Source organism: Papilio xuthus, unplaced genomic scaffold (assembly GCF_000836235.2).
Source record: "Papilio xuthus unplaced genomic scaffold, Pxut_1.1 DF825858.1, whole genome shotgun sequence".
Lineage (NCBI taxonomy): Eukaryota > Metazoa > Arthropoda > Insecta > Lepidoptera > Papilionidae > Papilio > Papilio xuthus.
The window spans coordinates 181832-203708 of NW_013532791.1; the positions used below are offsets into that span (position 1 = coordinate 181832).

Genomic DNA, 21877 nt, shown 5'->3' on the forward strand with positions numbered 1-21877 from the left:
TATAATCCAAATAGTTTAAAAAGACATGTAAAATATTATAACAATTATCATATCAATTACATTAGGATATCATAATGTTATTTTATACTTTCTTGAGTTTTTCGTTAAATTGTTTTTACTTTATTATCTAAAAGGTTGCGAAGAAAGTACGTCAAATAAACATTATATTTTTTCAAGAGTATACATTAATTTTTACAAAAAAAAATAAGCAACTGAATGTTCTCATCGTCTTTGTTTAACAAGGTGAAAAATACTAATATCTTGACATCTTGACAATGTCAACTGACAACAAAAAACATTTGACCTGTCTAAACTTGACAACGAATTTCGCAAAGTTTGTGTTTTTATTTAAGTTTTAATGTTTTTAAAGTGCTGTAAATTATTGTCTCGTATCCAATTTAATGACATATGACCGTAGTGATAGTATAAAGTGACCTAATAATGGTAGTTTGTAAGTTTTTCCAACAAGGCTATTGCCGTTACGGGCAAAACTGCAGATTTGAACATATTTATGGCTCCAAATATTCATATCATGGTTTGTACTTTTATAATTTAGTTTTCAGTTATGTATGAAGTAATCATGTATATTCTTGTTCTTTCTTGGTAACATTTGTCGTATCACTTATTATTGCTTTCAGCGAATCCTCCCGCCCAAACTGCACCAGTACCAGCACAGACAAATATTGTGACAGATGAACAATTAGTCAACCAAGTGAAGTCTGATATTCAGTCAGCGCTAAAGGGCGGGCAATGGATCATATCCAGTTACGCACCCTTCAAAGAAAAGCCAGGATATCCAGGCCTGTCAGATTTGTCACCTGAAGAAGCAAGGTTATTTATGTATGAAGCTAAAGCAAATAATAATGTAGATCAAGCTGTAAGTTTATTATTGACTAGCTGCCTGCCGCCTTAAGTAGTACCCTAGGTGTTCTTCCTGACTAATTGCTACATCTAAGCCAAATTTCATCTGGATCCGTTCAGCGTACTGGAGATACCTTCAATTCATCGCAACATTTGAATTTAAAACATTAATAAGATTACTGAATCCTATGTAGTTATACCTCTGTTCCTTAATAATGCCAACAACATAAACAAGGATGGGTGTGTTTCTTAAACTCTTTTTTTTTGTTTAGGTGGCGTACTTTGACAATCTGTACAGAGAATCACGATATAAATATGAACAATTACTTCAACCAACAGTAAATACAATAAAAATATTAAGAAACCTTTACAAAGGAGAGTCTGTTACACCGACTCCTCAAACATCATTGACTCCATCTAATAATGCATCATCTTTATTTAGAAGTGCTTTGGGTAATACAAACACATCTGTTTTCAATCAGACCACAAATCAAAGTGTATTCAGTCCAAATACACAAACTGCAGCTAAGTCTATTTTCGCTGAAGCGAACCAAGCAACATTCGGTCCAACTAACACAAGTATTTTTGCAACGAATGAAACAGCACCTAAGTCATTATTTGCGCAAGAAACTCAAAAGATGTTTGGACCAACACCTACAAATAACCCTGTTAATGTTTTCGTCACAACAAAACAAAGCATTTTTGCTCCAACGGATTCAGTTGGACAAAATGTATTTCCAAGTCAACCAGCCGTTAATGTTTTTCAAAAACCTGATCAACCAAGTGATGTTTTTGAAAGAAAGAATTCACAAAATGTTTTTAGCAACGTATTTGAACAGAAATCTGATGCAAATGATGATATTTACAGCAAATTGGAAGATTTATCTAATGATGAGTTAGAAGCTTTTAAGAGTAGCGAATTTAAATTAGGCTTTATTCCAGAATTGCCACCTCCTAGAGAATTATGTTTTTGAACACTTTTTATATTAAGTAAATAGCAACAAATTGTGTAAATACTCCTTTTAAGTTTACAATAGAAATCATAATTTTGTACTGTATGTAATTACTACTTGTCACAATTAAATGCAAATTCAATTTAATTAAGTAAAAATTTGCAAAATGTTATTAGTTATATGTTATATGTTAAAAGTTGATTTCCGAGACCAAAATTTGTGTTTAAAACATATCATTATGCCTTTATCATGCCATTATCTTTGATAAAACTGAGATACAGACAATAAGTTTTAAATGGGGATTTTGATCTCAGAAACCCATAGTAATGAGTAATGAGTTAATAAACTCTGATATTTTTTTTACTGCAATAGTTAACCATACTGAATACAAAAGTTTTTTTTATGTAATATTTTCTTAAATTTATTGGCTACATAAAATACAATAAATCATGTAATTTAAAACTCTTTTATTCCCTTAAATTATTCTTACAAATACCATAGACATGCATTAATTAATGGTCAATCTCTCCGAGGTATATTTGCTTGTCACTTGACGCTGAGAGTACAATGGGCTCAGTCTGGTGGAAGTCGACTGCATTAACTGAGCCATTATGACCTGGCAGTTTGTACAACACGCGGCGCGATGTCGTGTCCCAAATGTATAGAAAACGATCTGATGAACCCGCTGCGACCTACAAAAAAGTAACCCTTTGAATGCTACATTTTACACTAAGAGTATCAATTTTAGATTTGTGCTCATTTTAAGATTGCAAGCAAAAGAGTTATGCAATTATGAACTTTTTAAGTTAATTCCAAGCTACGACCATCCATTTAAATTATCCTTAACTTAGTATAGTTTCAGTACGAGAAATTTACACTAAGCAAATATTTATTTATTAACTCTTAATGCTAACATAGTACATAAAAAAAGACAATTAACTAAATTACAAAGCAAGGGCGGCCTTATCGCTACAAGCGATCTCTCCAGGCAACCCAGTGGGACAGGAGAGAATAACATAGATAGAGGGGTATATAATAAATTGCAAATACTTAAGTAAAAATCTGACTGCAGTAGGAAGTATTTGGATGTTTTAATATTCTATCCCATGTAACTATAATTTCCAGTATAAATATACATTAATTAAATACCTTAGAGCCATCAGCAGACCAGGCACATCTGAGTAGATTCCTCTCAAAGTTATGCTGATGACCTGACATGAGTTTGACGCAGCGCTCCGCGGGTGCGAACGGTCTTACATCCCAGATGCGTATAGTGCCATCCATTGAGTTTGATAGTAGATATGATCCATCATAAGATAGTGATAAACCTGAATAAATGAGGATAGGTTTATTATAATGAACGAAACATTGGAGCTATTAAAAAAATTATAATAAAAATGATGCACTGAATCTCTATAGAGAGATGATAATAAATTTTGTAGAATTATTGATGATAATTTTTTCAATTACATGCAAAAAAATGTGAATTTTGTTGGATAAAGAATTACAGCTTTTGACGTACATAACTAATTCAGTGCCTTTAGTATTTTTACATATTAAAGTGTACTTTTAGGACATATCAATTACATTAAAATGTTAACATCCTAAATTATTCTAACACTGTAAAATAATTTAAGAAGCCAAAATATTTACAAACATACCTGTTATAGTATCCGTGTGTCCCTTTATTTTATAAGATATCTGATTATTTCTGATGTCCCACACTTTGACTACATTATCTAAGCCTCCTGATATAATCTTTTCAGCTGTGTCATTAAACAGAACTGAGGTAACCGGGTAGCCATTATCAAATGAGGCGATAGGATTCCTTTTTCTTGCGTCCCATAATTTTATTGTATTATCGTCAGATGCGGAAACCAACAATTCAGGACCTCTTCTGGCTCCTTGAAAATTTTAAACATACATATTAAAAAAATGCATTTTTTATCTTTTGGGTGTCACATAAATCTTTAGTACAAAACCTATAATAAACTGAGGGCTAGTTGTTGGTACTGAACATGTAAAACTGATTGCTTTTTATGTTTAATAAAAAAAATCATTGCTATTGACTAAATATTTGCATAAAGAAATAGGTCACCTGAAACACTGTTAACAAAGTTGGCATGTCCTTTTAATTTCTTAATCCTAGTCCCAGTGGGCACATCCCAGACAGCCACTGTATTGTCTGTGGCACATGTGTACAGGTGAGATCCATCGGGAGAGAAGCAGAGCTCCATTATCGCTCCCGTGTGACCCTTCATGACCATTACATTCTCACATTGACCATAGACATTCCATAAAACTGAAATGTGTAAATATATATTTAATTAATTAAAAATTACAATTCAATTGATAGATAATGATGTAGTTTACAGTAATATTAACAACAATATCTCTTATATACAGTTCTTTGAAAATAAACAATGTAAATCAAACGATTACAAGAACATGATGCTGAATGATGAATGCAATGTCTTATGTTATGGTTCCAAACATTGTTGTGATTTCTGTAAAAAAGTACATATACTCACATATTTGTCTGTCAAATCCTGCTGATGCCAAGTGCTTGCCTTCAGGATGAAACTTGGCCGTGAAAATCTCTCCTTGATGCCCTTCTAATAACATTATTGGCGCGTATAGGTTGGAAGTTCTTGGTACCTTAAAAAATTTAAATATGTATCAAAAGATAAATAAGGTGAGTTATTTTGTTATGATTAAATTGAAAAATTATAGTAAATAGTGTTGTTTTTTTAAATAATACGAACATTAGAGGTTACAACAGCTTTTTCTCTTGTGCCCACCACTGAAATTTCATGGCGAATTTTTTTTGCCGGCACTATTGATTGATCATCTGCTTTTCGTTTTATCTCCATTTCAGGCATTTTTAAATGATATTTTTTTGAAAATCTGGGAAAACAAACTTATCAACAAATTAAATGTTTTGACAGGTTGACAGACGAACATAGACAAATAGCTTTTTTAATGTTACCAGAACGGAACAAAACTTTTGGGCAGATTAAACATTAAAACAAAAAAAAATTAGGCTAACAACACTGAACACTAGTTGACAAAATGTAACGTCAGTGTCAAGGTTTATGAACAATTTCAAAATGTTAAGAATTGCGAAAATTGAAAGAATTAATTAATTTAGAAATAAAGATGTTGATAATTAAATACAAACCATGGAAAAATTACAACTGACTCTAGCTATAATCAAGCCGCATGCCGTGAAAAATCCAGTCGCGGTTTCATATATAAGAAATGTTATAAAAAATAGATTTGTGGTGGTGAGGACGAGAAGGGTTATTCTTGATGCAAATGAAGCGGGCGATTTTTACCAGGAGCATGAAGGAAAATTCTTTTTTAATCGTTTAGTAACTTTCATGGCTAGGTATTAATTCCAATAACTTCCATGTAAATCTAAGTTAGTTTATCTAGGAAACAATGACAAATATTTCACAATCTTTAGTAGTACAATTTTTGCTTATTATTATTATATTTATCCTACATGTGTTTTTATTTTTTTCTATTCTAGTGGATGTATAGATTTGCATGTCATAGCTCACAAAAACGCCATAGACTTATGGAGAAGAATGCTGGGACCCACCAAAGTATATAAAGCACAATTTCAAGAACCCTACAGCTTGCGTGGAATGTTTGGGATATCTGACACAAGAAATGTAGCTCATGGATCAGGTAAAACTTAACCAAATATATTAGAATTCATCCAACATAGTAATGAATCTAAGAACATGTCAAAATTTTCATCGAATTTTGTTTATACTTTGGTTATATTTGGGTAAAATATGGTTTGGTCTGTCTAGCCCATTAAGGTTGCTTAATTTATTTTTTAATAATATTTATAAAGTATGTAAATTTAAATGATATATTTTACATTTCAGATTCAACAGTATCAGCAGAACGGGAGATCAAATTCTTCTTTCCTGATTTTTCATTTTACGAATGGCATAACAACGACGAATTACGATACAGAAAGGGACCAATTATATTTAACAAATACCTCTTCCAACATGTTAGAAAATTGTAGTTTATTTTATAACTGAGTAGTACAGAGTTATTTTATTTCAGTCATGTGATAATTTACCATTGTTTAAATATTATAGAAATATAATTTCTACTGAAAATTTTGTTTTCGATATTATTAGCAGAGTTCTGTCTTTGTAAATTTAGAGAAATAATTTTGTTTCTCACTTGTCAATTTAACATTGGACACTCACTTAATATTTTTAATCTTTTGGTGCGAATGGCTTTCGTTACAACGTCAAGTGTCAGAATGAATAGTGAGGGGACATAAACGTCGACATTTTAGTAAGGCTAGTGTTGAGTCAATACACTTGCTCAGTTTACAGATTTTCTTCCTAACAATATAAAGGTGTAAAAAAGTGAAGACAAATTTATGAGTGTTATCAAGAAATGCGATGTTTTAAAACTTTCCTAACCATCTAATTTCATAATTATTTAACTAATAAACTCTTTTGATACTGTGTTATCTAATCTTTAACACAGCTTAGTAGAATATGTCAAAAATTATATACAAACATTATAAAATGTAAACTGCATAAAACATGTATTTAAAATTCCAAAACACTGTACACCATATAAACAAATGTCATTATATTAATTACAAGGAATCATATAAGATACAATCATTAATACTAAATTACAAATAACCTTACGCATTCCACTAGAATTTACAATTAAATATATAATCTATAATACTGGCTGGATTGAATTTGAGATCTTAAAACATGTGCTATTTGGTAAACTACCTAACATCAAGCACATCATATTAGGAACTGTATAAGTTGGATTTTGAAACAAAAAAAATTCTCGAAAGATTGCAGTCAACTAAGCAAATATTTTGATTAAAAGGTTACTCTCCAATTTTAACATAGACCTTTGGTCTGGAGAACACCTTTATGCCCTCTTCGAGCTTTGCGAGTTGCTTTTCCAACTCCATTTTTCTGTTTCGCATCCGTAAAGTGTCCGTCTTCACCGGCATTTTGTTTAGTTCACTTACGAGTTCTGCGAAGCCTGAAAAATATACATTAATTGATAAATACAGAGAGAAATCCAGATAAATTCATTCAATCCATTTTGCAGAATATTATAATCAAACATTTTCTATTTTTAGACATTTGAATAGCAAATAAAATGCATTTTTAATTCTGTAACATTGTCATCTATCAAATTAAGATGTCAATAAATATATTAAATAAAGTATAAGCATAATAAATATAAAAAATACATACTATTTCTAAGCATCCTCAATGTCTCCTTCCTCTCGGTGTCAGGTAATGGAACGTGGCCAGGCGGGCAAGTGGAGGAGTCATCAGCTTTTGCACCTTCTATCTCCTTAGGTCCTTGCTCTTTGCGGTCACGTAAGTACTTTGGCAAAACACCTTTCTGGTAACCTGAAAGGTGAAAAATTAGAAATCATTCTTTTTTTCAATTGTTTCAATAGAAAATTTTCTTTTTTATTATTGAATAAAACAAAATGCAACTGTAAAAAAATCTAACAGATAAATGCTTTGTTTGGAAAGTGATTTAGTTATTATTGCACTTATATTATAAATACCCGTTGGTAAGTATGGGTCTTTTCCTTTTCTCTCAAGGATGGCATTTAAGCGACTATGAGTCTTATCCATGTCCAACCCTTCGTCACCAGATCGATATATATTCCTCGGACTTGGGGATGATCTCCTGTTCCTAGCTGAATCTCCACTTGCATTGGCTTTGTTGTCATTGTCATCAAAGTCTTGTTTCGGATAAAGCACCGTTAGTTTTGTACTTTCATTCAATTTATGCGCAAGATTTGACTCAATAGTTTGACAACCAATGTCCCTCAAACGACCAGATGAAATAGAATCATCGTCTTCAATCTCATCAGGGCTATCATTTTTTACTCTAGTTTTGTTTCTCAATTCTTTCCGTTTCAGAAACTCAGCCATGTCGCCTTTCTTTATACGAATATCGGGATGCCTTCTTCGAGAAGTTGGTGAATTATTTTTGGATACAACAAGTGACGGTTTGCTTTTACTTGATGATGTTGGCTTAATAATGTTTAAATTATTGTCCGCAGACGCGGTCATTTTCCGCGGCTGCTGGACTTTTTTTACAGCCAACTCCTGCTCACGGGGCGATTTACCCTGAAGAAATTTAAGCTGCTTCATATTTTCTTTGATAAAGTTCTTTTTCTGTTCCTTTTCTGAAAAAAAAATTTCATGGACGTAAAATATATTGGAACAGGATAGAAAACTACATTTACTTATAGTTCTAATTACTATTCATACTGCTTTTCAAATATCATTGAGGTCGTGCATTACGAGAATACAATTTAAAACATTCAAATAAACGATTTTTTTGACACTTACTGGGCTCTGGGAATATACCTTTCAAAGTATACATTGTGAGTAAACAATAGGAACTAGCCACAGTCTAGTTACTGTATATTTACACTCGTTATTTAACGGTCATTTTAATATAATCAACTGTTTAATAAACTAAAGTATTTAACATTTTTTGCACATCAAATATTCTGCAATTAAAAACTGTCACTTTTGTATTTGGCGTTCTGTTTTAATGTCAAGTTTCTTTTTCAAATATTTGTCAAATCAGAAAACCATAGCTAATGTTTCCGGCCACGGTTTCTTCCTCTGAAATGTTAAGGAAAGATAGAGTACAAAATTATAAAAATATCATGCAAAGCTCTTGTTTATTCAAGCTCAGTATTACATTAAACACACTGATAAACTTATCAATTTTAGATAACCATGAATCTAATTTAGGTATCTGAGCCGATTATAGATAAATTAATAGTAGTAGTTGCGTCAAATTATCTTTAATATTTCAGAACTAAATAGTGTAGGTAAACGTAAAAAAATGGATTAATTGAATAAGTTTCACATTTTTTTTGTAAATTTTTGGTTTAAAACGGCTTAGAATACGGCAGCTATTGAATATACTGTGTATAGTCTTTGTCCTTCATATGACTTTATGACACGGAAAAAACTGTTTGGTTGTTTTCAATTTATTACATAAAATTAATTATGTCCACTATTAGTAGGACTTTTATTAATAAAAGTAAGTACAACATAACAAGGAGGGGTAAAAAATTATCTCTCTTCGAGGATTCTAAGATTATTACAGCGTTACCAAAGGATATACCGGAGAGGACTTGGTAAATTGACTTTCGTTCATGTTTATGAAATTTATTGTGTTCTGTTTGCTATAATATGCGGAACATGATTTTCGTTTTCAAGACAGAAAATCACGTTCTAGTATATGTAATTTTATTTTTTCATAAGTATTTATATATTCTTTTTTTATGACATAACATGAATAGGGTAGAAATTTTTCAAAAGGAGGAAAACGATCTGATGATATACGACATTCGAGAGGAAATATTCGAAACGGCTTTGAATATCTGCTATCTGAACTATATGAAAAAGCAAAATGTCGCATTCACCGTACATTGCGCTGTCAAAGCATGGCTGAAAATCATCGATTGGTATGAATCACAGAATCATTTCTTCGTTAAAAAAAACTAAGTGTCACAATTGGCGGTGAGATGAACTGCTTGCAAATGGTGATTTACCATAACTTGTTATTCCGTATCATCAAATGATGGCCACTGATTTTGATGAATTGTTGAAGAGCAAATTATACCTGATTTAATGCTTTTGACGTGTTGTTGGTGGTTTTTGATCATCTTATTAACTAGACGGAATTTCGACCTTGTAAAGGATGTTTGCTTTAAATATAGGTTAGGCTAGCATTAATAAATTCCTTCTAGGTATTTTTATCGTCACGATCCAGGCGAAGAGGTGAGTGCTTCGCCTGCTTGTTTCATACCGAAGCGCGAAGCCTCCTGGCAGCCCGATGAGCCTCCAGAGCCTTCGCCGCGTGACCCTTTCTGTCGACAGAAGCTTGTTGTGTTGGAAGATGAAACTAAGGATATACCTAAAGAAGGCTTTAGTATTACTTCTTTGGATTATCCGGTCATAGAGGAAATACCGGAAGAATGCTGGTACAATATATGTTTATTTAAGTATAATTGTTATATTGAGATAAAAGGAAACAAAATGAATTATTATATAGATTCGACGTAATTGACAATTAATTTAACGTATCCTAGAAATGCAAACAGTCATCACGGAGTAGTTTAAAATATTCTATATTTTAAACTAATATATAAACAGCTAAAACTCATGTAAGTTCATCCCATGTCGGCACCGATTAGTTTCGCGGGCGCGGCTCTTCCCTCACTAAGCGAAATAATACCAGTCCCACTCACCCTGATGTCTAGTCGGTGCCGACACCGGACGAACATACGTGAGTGTTTTAGCCTATATCAGTTAACGATAATGTTTCACGTATGTTTGGATAATATAATATACGATATTTTATTTTCTGTTTGACATTAAGGTTTCCTGGAAGAGTGAACATTGAGTTAGAGGAAGAAGACATAAGTAGTGAAGCAGGGGGATCGCAGGACTACGAAGTATCCATTCAAAGTTATCCAACTCTATACAATTATTCAGTGGCGGTACTGTCAAAAGAAATCAAAGCCTAATCCCAGCTTACGTAATTCTAGGATTCTTTAAGCTATTATTTGCTCTTTTAAGACCTTAGAAACGCCACTGAATTTATTAAAGCGTTATGATTACTTGTCAAATTAGAAAACATTTACACTTAAGATTAAAACGATTGTACTTATTACTTTTAGACATTATTAGTTAGAATGCTTTGACGCGAATGGCGCGCTTTCGTTTCAAAGTCTAATGCCAGAATGAATAGTGAGGGGACATAAACGTTGACATTTTAATAAGGCTAGTGTTGCGCCATTACCCGACACAGTATCGTATTTTCTTCCTAACATTACTAATTTGTCTTGTTAGGGCTCTGAATTATGAATTTAGTTGTATCATAGAAACCTAAGTATGTTATGAAGCATAATATTTATGGTTCCTTTATAGAGTAGCACTACATCAGTGTTTACTTCCGAAGACAATTTAGTGGCGGAGAGCGAAGTGCTGCAAAAAGTTACAGACTATAGCAGCGATAAAGCATTGAAGGCTGATTCACCGAAGGTATTTTGTTGTACTCATAATATCCTCGAGTAAATAAATATTCAATGAAGTATCGGCAAGTGACCAATAACTGGATATTTTACCTCATTCAGATTCACTGTCGGAACGCCTGTACTAAAACAATTTGTCATCCCTTTCATTTTCTTTGCAAATAAAAATGATAAAAGACATCCATCTTTTAGCATTGGAAATAGTTATTTAGCAAACCTTAGAGTCTTATAGCTTTATTATTTGGTTTATTAATTAATTATATAACGATATACTACCATATTGTTCAGAAGAAACTATCCCGCGTGGCGCAGTCGACTGTGACGATGGGAAGCGCGGAGGCGTCTGTCAAGTCTTCGCATTCCCGTCGCCAGCCCTACATACAGCCGCTTGCACCAAGGTGCACATTGTTTTATATAAGAATAAGCATCCGCACCGTAATATCCAAAAAAAAACTGGGTGTACTACTTTTTTTTCGCCATCCGTATATTATGCGATGCCAGTTTCTCTGGTGTTTCTGATTTCCATGGGCGTTGTGAATCACCTCAGTTCGTGTCGCTTTTTTGCCCCGTTCTTTTATAAATATGCAATCTTCATGTCTGAAAAACACGATTTAAAAATTTAATAGAAGGATATCTTTTAACAGGCACTTTACTGTTTCGTTTATGTTTCTGTCTTCATGCTGTTCTTTACATTATACTTCTAATTTTTTATTTAATATTTTAATGTTGTTTAGCAGTCAGTCAACTCGCTCGCGGGCCACGCTGCCGCCACTATCCACTAGTTCTCAATCTCGGCTCAGCATTATCTCTGACTGTCGCCTCAGGAATTTGAGGTATGGTGTAATCAGTTTCTCTACATAAAATTTAAACAAACATGTACACATATTTGTACACCCTTAACATAGTTTCACACAATGCTTAAACAAAAAAAAACATTAATCTTTTTGTTTCTTTTCTTTTAGTAACACCCTATATATTTCGAACTGGTATCAACCGCTTATAGTCCAGTCCGATATGAATTATAAATACTTCAATTTACGAATAAAGAATCATTGTTTAAAATCAAGTTGATATTCAGTCGAGCGTAATAATAAACCCTCTACCCATTTTAATCTATGACAAAACACCTCTATTTATGGCGAGTGGGAACCATAGAGTACAATAATCACAAAGCACAGATTATAAACACGTGCAAATCAACAATAGGGCAGTTGTCAAGGGAAACGGTGACCTGATATAGGGAAAAAGGTGTTTTATACATGAGGTACGTTGACCTCTGTTCGTGTCTTTGTCTTCTTTTCTCTTTAAATCAAATCAATGAGATGCGAGGAGTGAGTTGAAGAAACTGGGAAAAGTTGAAAAAACTTTTATTAATGCATTATGCTTCTTGCATTTGTTTATGTATTGTATGTTAAGTGTTTACTTTTTAAGAGTTGTATGAAAGTCTTTAGTGTCGTTTGGTCTTATATTTATTTAAAAACAAGTCGTCCGCAACTTTGTCCGTGTGGTATAAAAAAAAAGATAGTAGGCTATTCTCAGATCTAGTAAATATGCGTATAAAATTTCATAAAAATCAGTCAAGATGTATAGGAGGAATATGGTTACTAACATTGTGACACGAGAATATTAACCTTCTAATATTATAATCTTAGTATCTTACTTCTTACTACTACTAATATTATAAATAGGAATGTTTCGATGGATGGATGGATGGAACGGTTGAACGGATCTCAATGAAATTTAGAACGCATGTAGAACATAGTCTGGAAGAACATATAGGCTACTAATTATGTTTTTTTTAATCCCGCGCGGACGGAGTCACAGGCGACAACTAGTATAAGATATACTCCGCCGCAATAAATTGTGTAAAAAATGTTGAGAGCATAATAATATAAAAACAGTCTCTGTGTAAGTCGACATGAAACAAAGAAAAGTCAAAAGCAAACGATATTTTTGTAACAGCTGCAATTCTATTCAATTTATTATATCGTATATTACAATGTAACTGGAGCGTAATTTTTTAAAATTGCCCTCTTCTGCATTACGGCTCAAGGCACGTGTTCATTTTACTTTGCATTTTGTTATTATTTGATTTTCAAAGGCACAAAAAGTTGGATCTTTGCCAGTTTAAAAAAAAGTAATAAGTGCTGTTGTCTTAAGTATTAAAAAGCTGCAGTATTTTTACAAAGCACGCTTTTGCTGTCAAATGTGTCACCGGAGTCGTAAAGGTCGAAACTATTAAGGGAATGAGCAATTCTAATTAATAGAAAGCGAATCCGAGCGGCGTCAGCGTTAAAAACAAAATGGCGCCGGAAGGGTTGGCGCGCTTTTGTCCCGCTAAAAGCCTTTGTCTGTAATATCTGTGATGGATGACGTCGCGAACGGCGCGAACGACTGTTTTCATTTGTCGGAGTGTGTGCATTGGTTTATATGACAGTTCTTTTGTTTTACGACCGTTTCTCGAAGCGTAAACCTAATGATTCCGTCGTTATGATTGATATTTATTGTTCACAACTTTTGTTCACGCCATTTTATATTTCAGTCTGCGTGTTCAGTAAAAGTTATTCGATTGTCTATGGTACAATGAGAGAGGTGAAGCGCAAAATATTGTAAGCAATATTAATTAGCTTTTTATTAAACCTTCTTACAAACTATAGAACATCACATCTCTTATTTGTGAAAGTGTTGTGTCAACTACGTAGCCTAAACGTAGATATGTTGCGCCTTACAAAATACGGGGTGAATATAGCTAAGTAGGAAGGTAAAATAACAATTAAAGAGATCATCGTCGAAATGTAACTTTGTAAGTGTAATTTCATACAAATTAATTCTAAAATTCAATTTACAATTCGATCAAATCCTATATACCACGAGTTCCTTGTAATGGAAAGACGGCTCATCGTATCAAATATCATTGAGAAATACGTATTTGGCGGGTGATTTAAAATTCCATTTGAAATGTAACCTCGCTACGGCCGTTTATTCTCAAATTCAATTTAGTGTAGAGCTGTTCGTTGACTCCAGAGCCTTGAGCGTTTCAAATTTCAAAATATATTTTTACAATTTATACAATATTCTTATATGACAATCCTTAAAATGAATAGATTCAATTTATCGTTCTGGAACGTGAATATTGAATCCATAAGGAATAATTTATTTGACAATAGTAATAATAATTTTAAATACAGCCCTGTCTAACAATCACGTAAATAACAATCCATGCTTTTCAAATCATAAATCAATTGTTTAGTTCTTATAAAAATCTTTTTCATTTAACGTTTTATCCTTTCTATCGTTAATCAATTAGAACGTATCTTAAGTACCTACCTAAATATCTATCTATTCGCACTGCAAATATTAAATAATTAATCGTTTATAAAATAGTAGTAGTCATATAGTGAGTTTCTGAGACCGAGATGTAAACAAATTATTATCGCTGTTTGTCAAAGATAATGACAGGGATGTTGATATTTCATATACATAGATTAGAAACTCCTTAGAAACCTACAGTAAATCGTTCCTTTGTGTAACGTAAAAAAATATTTATGACGGTACAAAAAACAGTAGTGTGTCTGTACCTTTATGTCTTTAACATGAAATATATTTCTTTATTACATTGATACATTGTTGCTTAATATGATAATTTATGAATTATCAATATCCGATGTACGTGTCACATTGCACCAGTGGTTGACCGGGAAATTTGAAGGTGACTTGCAAATACGAATCGGATCAATATTAGGGTTGGCAACGAACACATGCAGGATTATTTAAACTCAACGGGAGCGTTCCATTGGAGTTCCTGGATTGAAGGCCTAAGGGATTTTGCTGTTGGTTCTTTGAAGCAGGGTAACTTGTCTCCTTGGTAAGACATATGATGTCTTTGATCCCTAACAGATGTGAAAACAAAATGAGACGACGTGTGATACGAAGATATCGTCGTCAAAACTGATTTTAGCTCCATACAGATTCGAATAAGTTTCGTAAAAAATATTCAGACCTTGCGAACCTTCTCCTTTTCGAAGTCGGTTAAGAAGTGGCAACCCTAATCAGTCTCCACATGTATAATTCCTATCACTTGATATACAGCGACTGAAAAACAAATTGTCTCTTTATTGAAGGGTGTCGAGCCGGATAATATATAATTTGCAATGAATTAACATCTCTTTAAGATATATTATTTATTTATGTGATTCCATTAAACAAGCAACCGCACACAGAGTTGTTTACTGGTCAGAGAGCTGCTAATTGTTGGTTTAGTATGGGAAATTAATCGACTATTCAATTGGCCCAGGATTGCGACTGCAACTTATTACTTTCCTTATAAAGTTAACTTTAAAGATATTGTACCTTAACAAATCAAGAAGTTAAATCATGTGGACCATATCAGCTTTAAGAGCGCAATTGGGCACCGCGCAGAGCGCTGTATAAAAAAGGGTACTACAGTCTGCAAATTACATTCTGTCAACGATAGAAGCGTAGCTGGAGTTTCTTCCGCCACTTCTTCTCCCAGCGCTAATGGTGCGCTTCCGAATTGGTAGTAATGTTAGATGTATCAATATCAGACAACAGCAACCGATCAAGCCCAGGTTCGGCCCTCTCGCGCACCCTTGAGTCGGAATGCTAGACGCGTATTGAGTGACAGCCCAAGCCGAGTTCCCCTCTCGGGGGCCCTTGAGCCCTGTCACTCCATGGAGCGTCCACCGAAGCGACCTAAGAACTCGGCGACCTCCCAATCCGGTAATAATAAGTAACGGCCCGAGCCGAGTTTCCTCAGGGAGCCCTCGAGCTTAGTTACTTTTAAACGAGGTTTAGGCTAAGTGCCATCTGCGATCAGTCAGCTCAAGCCCGGTGAAGCTGTTAATGCCTCCACAAGGCAAACAGTGGCAATTCAGTCACAAAAAAAATCTGCAAATTACATAGTCTCACGAAACTGCTAAAAAAAAAAAATCTAGGGAACTAAAAACTCCGCAAGCGATCTGCATGTAATAAATGGAACGTGGTCTATGTCAGTGGTTTTCCAGTATAAATAAATTAAAGATGTATTGATATGTACACAATGACGCGCGAACAAGATCACGCCATTGCGACAAACAATTTTTTCAACAACCAACCTTCGTGGAGTAAACAATATTCTAATATGTCTAGAACCCTCGGTCGCCTGTTTACAATATGTTTAGTATTTCAGTATAATTTTAGAAAAACAAAATGATTTAATATTGTGTGCTTCTGGTGTAAAAGAATACTTCTGACTACAAGGCATATTTACATATATATGTTTCATTCGTAGCCATGTTACAATTAAAGCGATATTTATATATCTATATATCCTGGCCAGGAATATAAACAAACACACCGTCAAAAATATCGGGACTATATTACTTTGCGAACATTAGAAAGTTATGTTAAAAAAAAGTCGATTGAACCGCCCCGATGGCAAAAGTTTTGGTTAGGCTTTAATTCCTTTTAAAAGATGTAAAAGTAACAAATACTTAATATATTATCATAATTGGAAAATTAAAGAGCTAAAAGCAATTGATAAAAGAATTATTTTACTCGACTCTTATCAATCTATCAATAACAATTTATCATTATCAGCTCACGATACGTCCCCACTGAGGGGTTCGGAGACTACCCTAAGTTTGAGTTGACTAGGCCATAGTCCACCACGCTGGCCCATTGCGGGTTGACCTCACACGTACCTTTGAATCTCTTCTCAGATATGTGCAGGTTGCATTAAGATGTTGTTCTTCAACCTAAAACCATCGGATAAATGTACAATAACAAGGTAAATATATTACTGCATGGTGTGGTATCCTTCTTTATATTAGATTCTATGATTCAATTCCATGGCAACTGGAGATTAGAATATTTTGGAATCAACTGCTTGTTCAAAATTCATGAGCCGCGCCCCATCAAATATATTGAAATTCGGACAATGGCTTTAAGCGGGTGATTTTATACAGCATGCTCGCTAGCGCATAATCACTGTGATATTATACAGGTTAAAGGGGGATTCGAACCTGCGACCGTGAGGATATCGGGCAATCACCCGATGTCAATGACATTGAGTCGGAAGGGTCTGGAAACTTCGAAAGACTCAACATTGGGTAGGACAAATTGACTTAGTAAATGGTAAAAAAGTTGTAAGTTAGCGCACGTCTTCAAATCCGTGTTATGTAGAGAAGTTGGACCACTTTTATATTAAGTACAAGGTGACAGGCTCTACGTCATATTTAAGTGTGTTTTTTTATGTTTAAGGTTTTTGATAATAATTGCCACACTCTTAATTATTTTAGGGCGACCGTTAGGGTAAACTTAGGGAGCGAAATCGTGGGATCATTATCATCATCGGCTATACGTCCTCACTGAGGGCCTCGGAGCTTACCCTAAGTTTGGGGTAACTAGGCTTTACTCCATATCGTGGGATCACTAAGGGTTTATTTCAGTAACTATTAATTGACTCTTGAGTGTTGCAGTAGAAAATATTAGGACGATAGAGAATTTCTTGTGTTAATCATAAATGTTTTCTTTAATAAGTAAAAGAAAGAAATGACAATCATAATTAAATTTCAAATAATGTGAGTAAAAAGTATTACATCCGTTTATGTCGCAAATTTTCGATATTCGCAAGGGAATCAAAACCTACAGCGTACTTCCCGTGAACTTAGAATTTTGAAATTTGGCATAAAGCAACATCGTGAAGCACAGATAACCGAAAAGTAAGATAATCCGAAAACCGTATTTTTTTATTTATAAGTTGCAGCGCAGTGTTAAAAGGATTAGTGTGATATGTCACAAAATCTGTTCAGTACACTATTATTTTGCACGTGTTAACCACCTAAAAATTTCCTGTTTAACAATTACCAACTTTATTACAAAGTAATATGATTAAAAATGACTTTGCAAGTAATATAATAATGTGTAATATATAAAATAATCATACAAGGGTTCGGGGATTTCTTTGTGCGGTTCCTGGTTACCGGTTTTATCCCGTTTGGTGATCGTTTGGTTGAGGTTTAACGAACCCGAATGTTAGGACGGGGTCAATGTATTGAAGCTTCAGGGACAATTTAATGGACTTCCTTGTCACTGCGTCGACTAGTTGTTCGATTAGGATGGTGATATATTAGGGTGTAATTATTTTATCATTTAGATATGTAATATGTTTGTGTGGTGATTAAAATATGTTTTAACAATAAATAAAGCAGATGTAATAAACAACGAACAAAAAATTTTACAAAATAATTTCCTTAAATATTGTTTCTATAAACTTTTGAGAATAAACGCGAAGTTTATGGGCTAAGATGAGTTTTCCCACTCGTTCATTATTATCATCATCAGCCTTTGTCTGCCCACTGATGGATAGGTCTGCCCCGATGCTTTCCTATTAATTGAGTTGACTAAATTAAAATATCTTTGTTGTGTTACACTGCAGTGTACCAACACCCTAACTTTTCCATCAACTAAGCGAACGATCATACGGCACTTAAAATGAAAATTGCTTTGAAAATGTTGCGAATTAAATATTTCTATCATAAACAGATCTTTGATTCTTCCAACTTTCACATTATATGATCGAAAGAGAACAACTAGATTAAATGGAATTTAAACACTAGGAAATCTCATGAGGTTTTCTCCTGCAGTTTTTCGTTTGAGGCATTTTTTTTTGGTAATTGGTTTTATGAAGTTTTTATATCTTACAGATTGGACACGCAATTCGAGGTTGGCTCTGAGAAAGTGGATTTATCGTCCGTGGAAAATGTTAAACGGAAATAATCAAGCTGAAGTTTCCTGAAAGTTATTTTCAGTATGCATTTTCAGTTACGATTCGATATGTCGGGTTTTAATTAATGCTTTTTGGTTTATTTCTTGACATTATGGAACTTTTTATTATCTTATGTTGTTAATAAACAGTAAAGAATTTAATAATTATGGTATTTGTAACTATATTTTTTGTTTCTGAGCCTTTTATTTTGTTTGCATCATTTTTTTTAATATTTCTCACCGTAATGTTGGTACTCCTGAAGCCGATGTTGGCGGCCATTTTGACAGCAGATCCCTGGGTAATATCGTCAGTGACATTTACATGATTATGCGCATACTGAATGTCAATAAAACAGATTATAATATATCGGCCGTATAAAATTGTCGGCGGTTGTGACAGCGCGATATTGGATCTGTAATGTGACAGAATAAAAATTACAAGAATGTACTTAAAATCAACATAATACTATGTTCTACAGTTTTAGTTGAAATTAAAGAATGAAAATATAGGTTTCATAGACTAGAAATTATGGTGTTTGACCATAGATTTTGAGTAGCGATTTGTATTGTCCATAGATCTTAATATTATAATATAATAAATGCGAATGTTTGTGTAGATGGATGTTTGTTAGAAGTTATCTTCAGAACGGCTGCATGGTACTTGTTAAAATTTGGCATAGATTTAGAACATGATCTGAAGGAACAGATATCGCGGGCGACCACTAGTATGTTTTTTGGGACTTAACAGTTACGGTAGTATTTTTCTGAACCAGCACAGGTGTCATATTGGAGAACCAGTAGATGTGTCGTCAGGGAGTGACACCGCTCGTTTAGTTGCTACGTGGGGGCGTAGCGATGGATGATGTCGACTTTGCATTTTTTTCCTAGGTATGTTATGTAGGTTGACAATAAAACAAGATGGATATTTCACAGAGTACAATTAGGCCTTTGTGATGATATTTAATAAGACGAATTGAATGAAACTTAGACATATAAAAATACGTTAAAAAAATTAACACCAACATATTTTTCCAATAATTTTTTTTTGTTTAATTTCTTAAATTAAAAATTTTATTTTAATTAAGAGTTAGAAATATTTGTGTGAATTTATCTTGTCATTTGAGGAAATATCTAGTTGGATATAAGCGCGGTCACCCTAGCGGATTGATGCTTAACTATGACGTCACGTCGCATCCCCTATCAAGCCCGCACGTGACAGCGTGCAGCAAAAGCTCTTTGTAAGCCTATATTATCTCACCTGTACAAATATACCAAAAATAATCCTATGTAATATACAAAGAAAATTCATCCTTTATATACCAAACTTAAATACAGTTATATCTAATTTGAAAAGAAAAGGAAAAAATTTATCATCATCAGCTTACTATACGTCCCCACTGAGGGGCTCGGAGCCTACCCTAAGTTAGAGGTGATTAGGCCATAGTCAACCACGCTGGCCAAGTGCGGGTTGGTTGACTTCACACATATCTTTGAATTTCTTCTCAGATATGTTTAGGTTGCATCACGATGTTTTCCTTCACTGTAAGAACGTCGAATAAATGTATATATGTAAATCGGAAATCTAAAAACACATTGTTATATGGCGCGATTCGAACCCAGGACCTGCAGATTTCAAGTCAAGTGCTTAACCCCTGAGCCACCGATCAAGGAAAAGAGAAATTACTAAATCACAATTTGCAGACAGTTTATAATATGCCAAATCCAATTATAAATGTTGTTCAAATGAAATCGTGACTAACATCTTTTTATTTTATGAGCGGTTAGAATTATGTTGGATTGTGAATTTGCAGCTGCCGAAACATTGGAAGAAAAGACAATTGTTTTCTTTGTTGTTACAAGGGGTTTTAGAGTATGTTTCTATACATGTTTGGTAATGGAAACACAGTAAGTTTACGTAAGAATACATCAGACAAATTGAGTATAAAATGTATAAAGCTTAATGTAATTCACAAGCAACTTATTTAACAGATTCTTTCCCTTTCATGTCTAAAGTAGCGAGCGTCTTTGAGATTCTTTGATCGTAAATGGAATTACAGGGGATTTTGTGTTTATTCATTTCTCTGATGAAATAAAAATAGATCTTGAATATATTTTTATACTGAACTGAAAATATATTGTTAATTTGTTTAGTGGATTAATTGTGAAATCTATATATATAAAAGAAAGTGGTGTTAGTTACACTATTTATAACTCAAGAACGGCTTTACCGATATGGTTGAAAATTTGTGAGGTGACTTAGAGCCAGAAGACGGTCATAGGATACTATTTATTCATTTTTTATTTTTTCGAATTTATGCCTTGAAGAGCTGCTTTTTATTTAACTTATCTATTTATTAAGTTTTTTTATATATCCAGGCGGATAGTGTCGCGGGCGACAGCTAGTATTTAGTACATATATTCTATGTTATAATACAGCTGTGTAATAGAAAAACATCATTTTTAATGTTACATATACAGCGTGTCCAAAAATTCAACGATAAAACGGTAATGGTTTATAGCCATTTCGATAACTGCACGGGGAAAAATACTAAAAAAATCTAACGCTTTATGTTTAACAGTTACATTAACTTTTGTTCAGAAACCTATTTGAATAACCGTGGGTTTCTGAAACTAATATCCCCTTCTAATAATATCTAATTTGGCAAAGATATAGAGAATTTGGTCTCATAAACCTACGTAAAACGAAATGCACTCACGAAAGTGGGTTTCCATTACTTAAAATCATCGTACGTAAAATCTTTGTCCTCGATTTCTCCTACGGTTTATTTTATATAGAAAATTATTAAATATTCGTCGACAATTTCATTCGAGGTATTGAGGAAGGGAAAATTCGCCAAGTGTTTCTCGTTAAGAGAAAAGGAAAAAACGTTTTAAGCTTGATAAAGAGCCTTAAAAAGGTCCCAAATAAAGGCAGTGTTGGGAAATGCCCTCTGAGCCTCGGCACCTCTTGGGGATGCGAATCTATTTTATTCAAACGGTTTTTTTCGCCTTAGCGTTACAGGGATATGAAAGGAAAAGTTTTTATGATCAACTTTTAGTTTTTATCTTGTAATATTTAGAACAAATAATATAAATGTTTATTTAATAGAATTAACAATTTTATAATCAATAAAGTTTTGTAAAGGTAAAAGCGAAAAAATTAAAAAGAAAATCTGTTAGGTACTAACCCGCT

General features: G+C 33.5%; 5 protein-coding genes across 8 annotated transcripts; 3 read left to right on the forward strand and 2 right to left on the reverse strand.

Moving 5' to 3' along the window:
• Nucleotides 1-315: 315 nt before the first annotated feature.
• Nucleotides 316-1974, forward strand: LOC106125598 (nucleoporin-like protein 2). Its single transcript, XM_013322869.1, has 3 exons — nucleotides 316-535; nucleotides 639-877; nucleotides 1134-1974. Exons 1-3 carry the CDS (start codon nucleotides 442-444, stop codon nucleotides 1833-1835), a joined length of 1035 nt encoding a protein of 344 aa, XP_013178323.1. The 5' UTR covers nucleotides 316-441; the 3' UTR covers nucleotides 1836-1974.
• A 292-nt stretch (nucleotides 1975-2266) lies between these two features.
• Nucleotides 2267-4770, reverse strand: LOC106125601 (U5 small nuclear ribonucleoprotein 40 kDa protein). Its single transcript, XM_013322871.1, has 6 exons — nucleotides 4580-4770; nucleotides 4346-4472; nucleotides 3913-4116; nucleotides 3476-3718; nucleotides 2964-3142; nucleotides 2267-2506 (listed from the first exon to the last, which is right to left on the reverse strand). Exons 1-6 carry the CDS (start codon nucleotides 4694-4696, stop codon nucleotides 2327-2329), a joined length of 1050 nt encoding a protein of 349 aa, XP_013178325.1. The 5' UTR covers nucleotides 4697-4770; the 3' UTR covers nucleotides 2267-2326.
• Nucleotides 4771-4895: 125 nt separating this feature from the next.
• On the forward strand, nucleotides 4896-6288 carry LOC106125622 (nucleoside diphosphate kinase 6). Its single transcript, XM_013322903.1, has 3 exons — nucleotides 4896-5205; nucleotides 5350-5510; nucleotides 5717-6288. The coding sequence occupies exons 1-3, from the start codon at nucleotides 4997-4999 to the stop codon at nucleotides 5860-5862; spliced, it is 516 nt and encodes a 171-aa protein (XP_013178357.1). The 5' UTR covers nucleotides 4896-4996; the 3' UTR covers nucleotides 5863-6288.
• Nucleotides 6289-6427: 139 nt separating this feature from the next.
• LOC106125621 (uncharacterized) lies at nucleotides 6428-8439 on the reverse strand. Its single transcript, XM_013322902.1, has 4 exons — nucleotides 8210-8439; nucleotides 7414-8043; nucleotides 7088-7249; nucleotides 6428-6869 (listed from the first exon to the last, which is right to left on the reverse strand). The coding sequence occupies exons 1-4, from the start codon at nucleotides 8241-8243 to the stop codon at nucleotides 6709-6711; spliced, it is 987 nt and encodes a 328-aa protein (XP_013178356.1). The 5' UTR covers nucleotides 8244-8439; the 3' UTR covers nucleotides 6428-6708.
• A 353-nt stretch (nucleotides 8440-8792) lies between these two features.
• On the forward strand, nucleotides 8793-18857 carry LOC106125605 (uncharacterized). Of its 4 annotated transcripts, none has more exons than XM_013322878.1 (8): nucleotides 8793-9015; nucleotides 9181-9345; nucleotides 9631-9864; nucleotides 10263-10383; nucleotides 10814-10927; nucleotides 11209-11315; nucleotides 11652-11750; nucleotides 18624-18857. In XM_013322878.1, exons 1-8 carry the CDS (start codon nucleotides 8885-8887, stop codon nucleotides 18694-18696), a joined length of 1044 nt encoding a protein of 347 aa, XP_013178332.1. In that variant the 5' UTR covers nucleotides 8793-8884; the 3' UTR covers nucleotides 18697-18857. The 4 variants fall into 4 exon arrangements, with proteins under 4 accessions (XP_013178332.1, XP_013178330.1, XP_013178331.1 ...); XM_013322876.1 differs by having other exon boundaries at nucleotides 8796-9015; nucleotides 11206-11315; XM_013322877.1 differs by having other exon boundaries at nucleotides 8796-9015; nucleotides 11206-11315; nucleotides 11655-11750.
• The last annotated feature ends 3020 nt before the right edge of the window (nucleotides 18858-21877 follow it).